Here is an 11,574-nt window from a genome sequence, read left to right as displayed (position 1 = left end):
CAACTTGATAGTTATGTTCATAAGTCAATATAACATCATTTTTATTACAGTCATAAGTTTTCACTATCTTATAAATAGAGTCAATTTTTAAAAAACGTTATTCTACTATAACTTTTCGAACACTCAACGGTGTTCAACGGATAAATATAGTGTTCATCTTAATTAAACCCGTCCAAAAAACAACCTCCCTAAGAGTAAACTTAGTAATAATATTAATAAATTTTGGATAAGAAAAAAATCTTGATTATATTAACATTATTATTTACTATTTTTATATTTGATTTAAATTAAAGACAACAAAAAACTTGGACCCGAGGGAAGATTTGGATCCAGTGATATCGCAGTTATGAATTTGTGTCGTTATTTATTACACTACCGACGATTCATATTAGAAAATGAAATTAACTGGTATATAAGAATATTAATAAAACTTCTTTTCTCTTGTTTTGGATAACCTGCTATAGTATACATTCTAATAATGCTATAAGAATTTATATTTTTGCTAATACAAGGTACACAGATTAGATAGTTTTTTTTTCAAGTATTTTTAATTTATTCGAAGATATGCAACTTAATGCATGCTAAGAAGACTGTGAAAGATTATTTCAAACAACTCGAATGTTTATAAATTATATTATTGTTGTTGTTGTATATATATATACATATTTTTATTTGAAAATAATTATTTATATTCATGCGGAGACATATACTCTTGTACCTTTAAAAAAAAAATATCTTATTTATTATACTATCAACTATTAAAAATTCTTATTGCTTTTGTTAACATTATTAAAATTATTATTTCATTTCTGTTTGTACACATTTCGCTAATTGTACACACTCCACAATAATGAAAATAGGATAAATTCCATGTGTATATTACAGTTATTTACGATTAAAAAACATAAATCAACATCTACATGATTCTAGAAGATTTTCAGACATCATGGAAAGATAATATTTTTCACCATACAACTCTCCAGTACAAAATTGTCAAGTATTGACATATTTATTTAATACTCTCACCTTTTTAACAATCTTTTATTATTTCTATAGGCGTTTCATTGTGTTTGACTAGAATTTGTTATTGAATATATGTAATCATCGTTTTCACATTTTGTAGATATTCATTCGACATTACACTTTCTGTATTCTGAAAAAATATAAAATAACGATGTATAAAATTCATATATTGAACAAAAATTAAGAAATATACAAAAACATATTATTTAATGAAATATACATGTACGGTACCTTCAAGAAATCGAAATTGAATGTTTCATCGGTTGGAATTGGTGCTATTTTAGAATGCCAAATACTAAGACATTTTGTTAAAACCATATCGCTATTGTAATCGGCGAGTTCTTTATACAAATTTATGCAACAGTTCTACAAGAAATATCATATAATTAATTTCTCTTTTTTATATGTTATTAGATTATTCAATGGTAATATATACTCTACTTGTAATATTGGATGTTGACGCGAACTAAGATATACTTCTGTAATACTCAATATATTCCATAGGTCTTTTTCAATAAGTTTCAGATCTTTTACTATTTGTCCCAACGTTGATAATAATTCTTTTTGAAGTTTGTACATTTGTGTAAACTTATAAACCGCATCGGTAGATTTGTTGTAACTTTCTTTAGCAGATTTATTCATAAAATATGATAATGCCGGTAGTATTTGTCTAGATTGTTACGAGATAATTAAAAGATTCGATTAAAAATAAAAATTCAATTTTTATCTCACAAAACCAAAAAAAAAAACAAAAACAAATGGACTTACTTTAATGTTCTAGACCTAATGAAATCTTTCGAAACATACGCAAGTGCGCGTAATAATTGCCATGAACGATTAAAAACAAGTACATTTTGATCCTTAAATCTGTCTACTAATGGATGCCATATTTGATGTACGATTGGTAATAATTGATTTTCCCATTTAATTAAAATTGGCAAACCTTCCTCTAAAGTTAACATAGCGATAAGTAATTGCTTCATATCTTTTGAAGGTAAAAAATGTAAGCAACTTTTCAAAACATCTTCGACCATTTTTATATGCGTTGGTAAATTATTCCTTTCCTCTTCTATAAAGGAATACAAAATATTTTTTATTTATGATACATGTAAATTATTTACAAAATATATACGCATACCTTCTTCCTCGGCCATTGAATTCATTTCAGATTCCTCATCTGGTTTCTCCGTATTTTCTTCATCCGTAACTTCGTTGTTAAGATTTTGGTCAATTTGTTCTTTTGCTTTTCTTGCTTCATAAAATTCTAATAAATTTAATGTAATAATTTCATGTGGTTCCTTTTGAACTAACGTGGGCGATGTTCGTGTTACATCTGCGTCTGGTTTTGCTGTTAATTTCTTTATACACAGTATAAATATATAAAAAACGTTTAAAAAAGAAAACGTATTTCGTTTTTGAAAAACAGTATTTAATTGTAGAAGAACATCCTGTACAATTTCTTTTAAACACGGTAACACGTCCATAGAACTATATTTCATGACAGCTTTGACAACATCAAGGACTCCTGGATTTCTTTCTATTCTACGTAGCTTAATAGTCACATGATAAGAAAAATAATCTACATTTGCCCGTAGAAGATCTCCAATTGTTTCATATTTTAGCGCTTTTGCAATATTTTCTAAAGTTTCTATTCCTACTCGACTTATAATACTATTTGTACTTCCTGCAATAAAAATATAATTAAAATAACATATATGTATGTGTGTATAGAAGCATGAAAATATTAAGAATATATATTATATACCAGCTCTTTCGATAACAAAGTATAATATTTTCAGAAGAAATTTTTCGAAATCGCGTCCTAAATTCTTAGCAATTTGTCCTAAGCCTTCCGTTAAAAGGCAACATTGTACTACATTATTTTGTGCAACGCGTAACGGTACATCCTCTGTAACTTCGATAGGTAAATACCAAAAATCTTCAGTAATATAAAATTCAATAATTTCCTTATACAATGACAACGTTGACGTATTATTGCATGTAATGGGAACTGTAACATTACAAAATGATAGATTCAACTTGGTTGTAGAAAAATTGAAATTTCTATTAATTTAATTTTCCATTATTATATATAATTTAATTATCAATATTCTTGTCCACAAATATGTTATTAATATATAAGTCTCAAAGGGAGTTATAGACGGTTAATAAATTTTATGAACAATTAATTTGAACTAGTTGTACGTTTCGTCCCTTATTGGGGACTTCATTATATGCTGACAATTTCAGTAATTCGTTAAGCCAATTTTTTGTATGTCTCATAGTTATTAAGTCATAATTAGTTGATAGATAGTTAAAGAAACCCCTCGGCATTTTTTAATTTAATTATCAATATTCTTGTCCACAAATATGTTATTAATATATAAGTCCCCAGTAAGGGACGAAACGTACAACTAGTTCAAATTAATTGTTCATAAGATTTATTAACCGTCTATAACTCCCTTTAAGACTTATATATTATATATAATATTTGTAATTTACCATTTACTATCGAATTAAGTAGATATATTAATTCTTTCCTATGTTGTGGTACATTATACATAGCCTGAAGAATATTGTCGACTAAAATTCTTAGATCGCTGTACATTCCCAGAAGCTCGCATATAGTAGCAATTTTCTCTTTACAATAAATATCCTGTATAAACTTCAATTGTTTCCATGAATGCGTTGGGCTGCGATGATTCAAATCATCAAGATCTTTTACACCGAAATCTTCTAAAAGAGTAATACCATTGCAATCTATTTCAATGATGTATAAAAGAGCTTGTATCAATCTCCGTACGTGTGCTGCAGATTGTATAGTAGCTGGCAATCTTTCTTTTCCTAGTAATCTTAAATATCCACAAAGGTGATTTAAACCTACTAGTTGTTCGCTATCATCTGTAAATTATTAACATTAAACATAAAACATGTTAAAAAAAATATTCATTCTTGTTATTAAAATGGTGATACATAAGTAATATTAAGTATATCATTCCTACCAGAACTTCTTATGATGCGTGGCAATTGCGTAAGTAATTTATAAAAACTTTCTTCTAATAATTCAACCAATGGTTTCATATCTATTTTCCGCATATAAGATTCATTAATTTCACTTAACATTTCCTTAGCTTCTTTTTTAACTTCTTCGTTGTCATCTTCAGATAAGGAAATCAAATATTCTATTAGCTCTATAATGCTTGGCTTCATATTTCTTTATAGAATGAATATTATGTCAATAAATAGTCAATTCAATGAAAATTATATTAATTATTTATTATTAATATTAACCTGGCACACGTTGCTATTAATAAACTAATACTTGTAGTCAATTCTTTTCTAACTTTAAAATGAGAATGTTTTCTTAAAGGATTCATTGCTCGTACAAGTACGTTTAATTTAATAGCTGTGGCATTTAACCACTCTTGATTCCTTTCTGTCGAATTTAAAAACTTTTCAACTCCGACAGCTCCTTCACGATGTAATTTATTTTCTACCACAGCTCCTTCACGATGTAATTTATTTTCTAACGGATCAATTACATTCATTTCTAATATTCTAGTGAAAAAGTCCGAAGGCATATATTCATCATTGAGCTTATCTTGCATTACAAGACGTATTATCCTAGCCCATGCTCTAATGGCCATCTAGAATAATTTTAGTCAATCAAGTATATCATTTTTATTCCATCTATGTATATATCCATATATAATAAGAAAAAAAAGTATGATAAAAAATAAAAATCTTAATACCATTGTAATTTTATGACCTTGAATATCGCTTCCCAAAGCAACTTCCTGCAATCCACTAACGATACCTGGTAACAATAACATTATAGTTTTTGCAACTTGAGATACCAAGACGATATCAAATTCATTGGAAGAATCACCTACATAGCATAAAGCCATTACGGTTTCTATAGCTATTAACCTGTATCATAAAACAATTTCATATCGTTACAACATATTATTTGTAATATCGATAAAAGATAGAAAAGAAATAAAATAATTTTTTTAATAAACATTTAATGATATATTACCTCAGGGAACGTGATTTTTCGTATTTAGCAATTGATACGCATAGATATATACCGTGAGCAAGTTTGGGTGCATGTTGTCGTGTATATAATTCTTCAAGGACATTTGTAAAAGAATTATTTAATAAATCCTGAAGACAGAGAAGTACTATTTCTTTCAATTCTTCATAGCAAGGAATAACTGTAAATTTACTTACAGTTATAAAAAGACTTATATCAGCATTAGTTTAATTTAATAAATAAGAATTGTTACATACCTTTCTGTGGTTCGTTCTTGTCATAAATTTGAGATAAAATAATAGTATATAACTTATCAAAAGCTTTATACTTTGTAATTTTGCCTTTTGATAAAACAGTTCTTATGATTTTTACTAAATATTCTTTGGAATGTTTACTAAAAATAAATGAACAAACAAATAGAATAGCAATATTCTTATTGAGGTAATTAAAATATATTATGCATTACTATATTACCTGACATCCTCATTTTGTAAATGTACAATTGCAGGAAACAAAATATAATCCAATAAATCTTGAATAGCACCATTCGAGATTGTTTTTATACAATCAATAACCTCCAACGAACATTTAATACTTGGATCTTTCATTAATGAATCGCAAAGCGGTTTAAGTGCTGTAAAACCTTTTTGAAGTTCATGTCGATCCATAATTTATAAACAAATAGAAATCTATCAATTTTTATCTTCGTTAACGTAAATGCGATAGTCGTAAAATGTATGTAAATATCTTAAGCGAGTGCTTTTATTCGTCTCCTTAATTTGAGGTTATGTTTTTGCATCGTCGTTGATAGAAAGATTTGTTTACGTGTACGGTCGGTAATAGTCGGAATCTACTCTCTTTGATAATCTGTCATAAAAGATTTCTTTCTACCTTATCGACACGACTTTTATTTTTTGAATAAAATTAATAAATATCTTTCAAGTAATTTATTTTTAAAGATACATAATAAAACGGTTTGCTGTCTAACAATTAAATAGTAAATTATTATAAGAATAAATGTTAACACATAGAGAAATACAGACACTACAAATTGAAGACACTTACCAGAGAAAAATAATTTCATTCTAAATAGTAAAATATTCCTTATAATTATTTCTGTATCATTCTTTTACTTTTAAAGTCCTCTGAATTTAGGAGACAGTTGTGACCTTTTTGCTATCCGAATTCATGTTCGGTGAATTCTTCTTGAAAGAAAAATTATTAAATTCTGTAATGGAATTATTTAAAAAAATTAAATTCTTTAGTCGAATGTTGATAACGTAGTCCTTCATCGTTGGATATTTAATTCTAATTATTAACTTATTTGTTGAATTTTTATTATTATCAAATTTAATTGTTCAAGGTAATAGTTGAATGTTTAATTTTAATATATTTTTTTATTAAATGTAGGTATTATTTCTTAATTTATATTCCAAGTTTTTATTAATGTAATTCTATCATGTAATAACAATCTGTAAAAATGTTATTAAGTTTTACATTATACAATAAATCAGTAATATTCGTTTCCGAAAGATTTATTTAATGAATTTATGTTGTTATATTCAATTTTATATTTCGCATAATTTTTCAGCAAAATTGTTTATTTTGTATAAAAATTAAAATGATAAAAAATTAAAATAACGTACGCAACGAATTGTATATTTAATTTCATTTTGTTCACAATGAAATTATACATTGAAAATAATTTGAGAAATTAAATTTAATAGTTTTACGGAGTATGATAATACTTGAAATGGTCAAAAAATATAGCCACACGGAAGTTATCACATCGAAAAAATGAATCTATTGTCTTTTTTGTTGGTAAACAAACTATACAACGTTTACGAACTTTCCGTACGAAAGTTGTTTCAATGCATAAAAGAAAATGTTGGTCAGTAAATCTTGATGATAATAATGAACACATAATGTAGTGCTTTTATTTTTGCTTTATTTTATTTAATTATTTCTTCTGTTAATTTTTGCTCTATCTCTATAAATATTTTTGAAAATAGCGTAACTATTCAAATATAAAAATATTTGTTTATAACCTTTCTAAAATTATCGTATAATATGGAATTTGTTAAGAATTCGATTTCTTCCATCAACTTCACCTATTGCTTTTATTATAATCCAACACAACTGTTGATTTTACATCATAACGTATGCATTATTATTCAGTTTTCATTTCATTTCTGTTTCACGTATCACGTACTTTAACATTTATGTTTTGTTTTTTTTTTTTAAGATTGGTATAACAAAAAATTATTAACATATAACGTATTTTTCTCACCCAATAATTTTTGTTTTCCCACACATTTTCGTTCGGCATAAGGTTGTAAAAAAATATCACGTTTAACTTGTGAAATTTCGTTGTATCGAAGAACATTTAGTAAACGCGCAAGTCCATTAAAATCCATATAACATCACTGTCGGATTAAATAATAAACACTTTTGTTCTCTAACGTATAATTTTACCGATAATTAATTATTTATAACTAAGGAAGTTTTAATACGTTATAATTACAAGTCCCTTTTAACTCTAACTGCAACCCTTTAGCCACTTGAAACAGACTTCTTTATTATATAGTTGAAAGAAAGTAACAGATCAAAGTAAAAGACATTTAATATTGTAATACACGTAGAAGGTAGAACATGATGTCACAGGATTTCTATCACGAAGACAATTATAAAGAGTATTATAAAGTTTTAAGATTCTTTATGCGTATATGCGGACTATGGCCTTATCAAACGTTACAAGTAAAATGTTTCTGTTACGTGATGACTTTATTCTTAACTGAAGGAGTTCTCATTGGACAGGTATATAATTATTCGCATACACATTCTTATATAATAATATAATAATCATTTTATTAAACTTCGAAGTCTAAAATTTAGACCTTTTTTTTTTTATAATATTCTAACAACAATTAAAATGATTTCTTAATCGTTCACAATCACATTCGTATGATTTTATACATTCTATATACAGCGGTGGCCATATTGTGGTTGATACTTGAAAAATTGATATTATTATTATTATTGAATTGCAAAATTAAATGCAATCATACGATAGTTGCTTTCATATATAGTATGTGTAAGCATTACTGCAGTACGATAGTTAAAAAAACTTTTACTAATCTTTTAATATTAACAAGAATAAAAATTATTTAAGTTTGGGTGTAATATTTTACGGACGCATAAATAATTTTCATAATTTGCAATATTTATTTAATTTTTCAGTATTTATACGTTATTAATAATATAATATCGTTGGTATCAAAAAAAAAAAAAAATAAAAACAACAAAACCGATTTAATTTTTTTAAAAATAATTTACTAATCTTTTTTTAATCCAGTTATCAAAATTGATAGAAGTTCGCGATGACATGGAAGAAGTTATTGATTGTATACCGAATATTCTGATATCATTTTTTTGTGGGGCAGAGTTCTTAGGACTTTTATTTAATTCTGAAAAGGTATATATACATCTCATTTAAATTTATTATTAAATATTGTATATATTTAATGAATGAAATTCTTCGAATGATCGTCACGTTAAATCTATTTACACAGTTGAAGGAATGTATCGATACAATTTTTGATGATTGGAAATATTTGTCTTCAAAAACGGAGATTGAATTATTAAAATCGTATACTTTACAAGGAAGAAAATTAGCCATTCTTTACTTAAGTATGACATAATCAAAATATATGATTCTAATAATAATAATAATTATTATTATTATCTGTGGGCCGACTCGTTTTACATAATTACTGTAAAACTATTGTACACCAGATCGAATGTTTTTTTTCATATAAAAATAAATATTTATTTATTTTATTGTATGGTATTTTTATTTTTCGTTTTACGGATTAGAATTACTTTTCCATTAATACCATCTCACACTTATTCAATACTATCAAAGAGTTCACGTCTTTTTACCACTTTCTTTGGAGTTAACAGCACGCACCTATTATTTTTTTGTTTCAATACAATTCACTTTTATTTTTCGATGTAGTTTCAAAACTTTGAGAAAAGAATAGGGTGGAAACTTTTTAACTTATTCTCGAACAACTTACATGTATATTTCTAAAATTACAACATCCCGACGTTTTTAAGCCACGATCTGCTATTGATAATAATAATAATAATAATAATAAAAAGATTTAATTTATCGTAATTTTCATTGCATGTTACAGTTTACATGTCGTTTACTGGTTTCATGTTCATTCTGCAACCGATAATTACAATGTTGAGTTCAAGTTTTGATAACTCAACAAATATATTGGAGACTCTTCCGTATCACTTGCGTTATGGCAATCTCGATTTCGAAAAACATTATTACAAGATACTTATTCATTCTTACATTTCTATAATGTCTCATATGCTCATTTCAGCTTCTATAAATTTAATATACATATCGTTCATTCAACACGCCTGTGGAATATTTGCCGTGATCGGGTAAGAATCAGGTCTCATTTTTATGATATAAAATGATCAAACGTGAATATTATTATAGAATTCGTGAAAAAAATTGAGCCAACGAACTAACTGAACCGAAATTCGAGCCCAGGATTTTTTCTAACAAATGTTCTAACCATTAAATATCAAAGAAATTTCTTATTGGTCATTATCAAATTGTGGGCGTTCCTACGCGTAACCGGACATGAGTGTACCAAAAATAAGATGACTAAAAATGTAAACCTAATATTTTGTTTCTTTTTTTCGAATAATTTCTAATTAACTTTTTTACCTATTACTAATCTTAAATAATAATATCTAAATTTATGATCAAGTTAACCTAACTTTTTATATATATTATTCATTCTAACCTCAAATAATAAAACGTTATCGCATGAGGACGTTATTGGTTACGGCACTGGTTTATGTAAAAAGTGATAGAGAAGAAGGGGCCAAAAGAACAACCTAACCTATAATATTATATTAAATAATGACGAACTTCAATCTGATTGGCTGTACACTCATAACCGCTGACATGTTGGATTCCTGAAGTCTTTAATACTTAAAGGGTTAAACTATTCAAAGGATTCTCGGTCAATTTTTTCACGAATACCTATCATATATTATATATATCAATGTATTACTGCAAGCATTGTATAGAATGCCCGATCAATCTATATACTGGTCTGCTTATAAATGTAATATCTGATGACTCTTTTGTAAATAGATAATTTAAAACTTTTTGTATCAAATAGAAACTTTCTTGATGGAAAATAATTGAATTAACAAGTTGACCCCCGCATGTATTATCAATTGTTCATACGTAAATTTAACTTTTTATATGTTTAAATATTAAAAATATTTATTTTATAACATAAATTATGCAATTAATTTTCTCAATTTTGTGACCAATTGTAAATCCATTATTATAATTATAGGCACAAAAATATTAAGTTCTTAGAAGAGTCTGATAGAGTTATAGAATAATGTAAACCCCATGAATTTTCCTTTTGTTAATAATTAAAAGCTAGTAATAGGATATAACAAGTATTTTCAGGTACAAGTTGGAACATATTGGCGAAGATGAAAATTCAGAAATCAGTTTAAACGTTAAAAAGATCGATGACAAAAATTATTGGACGGCTTTAGACTGTTTACGAAAGCACATTAAAGTTATAGAGTTGGTATCAATATTATATCGTTTGTTTCTCTTAAAATACAATTGGAAATTTGTATTTACAGATTTTCCGAGCTCATAGATGGATCATTTTCGGCTATGTTTTTATTCACCTTAGGACTCCACGTGTTAATTTTAGCTGTTTCCGGTACACAGGTAATAGAAAATAATAATCAAATAAATAAAAATAGAACTATTATTATAAGACATACGTAAAATAAGTTTTGTACTTTAATTTTACCCATTTGCCAGTCAAATTGGAAAGCAAAAGGATGAAAAATATTTGCAAACGGAATGAATTTAATTTGCAAAAGAACGAATTTAAAGTGCAAAATATATATATTTTATCTATTTATAATTAATTTTTTTTGTAGGTATTAATACATTCTAATGAAATAATCAAAGCTGTGAGATTCGGTGCTCTTTTTGTATCTATAATTATCCAACTCTTATGGCAATGCTGGCAAGCACAGCTTTTATTGGATTATAGTGATTTACCTTACAGCAGCGTGTGAGTTGAAATCTGTGTATTAAATTATAAACAAAAATTACATATACGTATTATAAGAACACGTTTATGTGATAATGATTTTCTACAAATATTTAATAAACACGTATGTATATATATACACGTATATATTACATGACAATTAAAATAAAGTTATTTTAAATACATACTGTTCGAGAATAAACTACAAAAGAACGTATAGGAGATGGACGAGACAGGCTAATGTGGACTGTATTTTTCTTAATTTCTGGTAGAGTTTGTGTGTAACAAGATTTATTAGATATTATGTACAAAGAAATAGAGATGGCGAGAGTATAATAGATTTTTTATGCCACGTGTACCGGAAGTACGTGGCACGAGAGGCCGATG

The 11,574-nt window shown here is 26.6% G+C and overlaps 2 protein-coding genes across 5 annotated transcripts; one reads left to right on the top strand and one right to left on the bottom strand.

The window, feature by feature from the left end:
- Positions 1–227: 227 nt before the first annotated feature.
- Positions 228–5,837, bottom strand: LOC106792836 (TELO2-interacting protein 1 homolog). Of its 4 annotated transcripts, XR_001382348.1 has the most exons (14): positions 5,534–5,837; positions 5,317–5,453; positions 5,063–5,240; positions 4,776–4,953; positions 4,315–4,670; positions 4,026–4,237; positions 3,526–3,924; positions 2,789–3,034; positions 2,162–2,707; positions 1,792–2,092; positions 1,465–1,693; positions 1,255–1,389; positions 1,027–1,153; positions 228–718 (listed from the first exon to the last, which is right to left on the bottom strand). XR_001382348.1 is itself a non-coding variant. In XM_014759363.1 (13 exons), the coding sequence occupies exons 1-13, from the start codon at positions 5,725–5,727 to the stop codon at positions 1,085–1,087; spliced, it is 3,180 nt and encodes a 1,059-aa protein (XP_014614849.1). In that variant the 5' UTR covers positions 5,728–5,837; the 3' UTR covers positions 751–1,084. The 4 variants fall into 4 exon arrangements, 3 of the variants coding, with proteins under 3 accessions (XP_014614849.1, XP_014614850.1, XP_014614851.1); XM_014759363.1 differs by lacking the exon at positions 228–718 and having other exon boundaries at positions 751–1,153; XM_014759364.1 differs by lacking the exon at positions 228–718 and having other exon boundaries at positions 751–1,153; positions 5,063–5,190; positions 5,534–5,636.
- Positions 5,838–7,711: 1,874 nt separating this feature from the next.
- On the top strand, positions 7,712–11,208 carry LOC106792835 (the record flags this gene model as incomplete). Its single annotated transcript, XM_014759362.1, has 7 exons — positions 7,712–7,876; positions 8,415–8,534; positions 8,632–8,749; positions 9,259–9,520; positions 10,578–10,700; positions 10,763–10,853; positions 11,072–11,208. Coding segments are annotated over exons 1-7 (1,016 nt in total), but the record flags the coding sequence as incomplete, so codon positions are not given.
- Positions 11,209–11,574: the final 366 nt, after the last annotated feature.

The sequence above is a fragment of the Polistes canadensis genome, unplaced genomic scaffold (genome assembly GCF_001313835.1).
Source record: "Polistes canadensis isolate GaletaPanama2010 unplaced genomic scaffold, ASM131383v1 scaffold_810, whole genome shotgun sequence".
Classification (NCBI taxonomy): domain Eukaryota; kingdom Metazoa; phylum Arthropoda; class Insecta; order Hymenoptera; family Vespidae; genus Polistes; species Polistes canadensis.
Note: the sequence above shows the minus strand (reverse complement) of the source record. Positions and strands in the feature narration are given on the sequence as shown.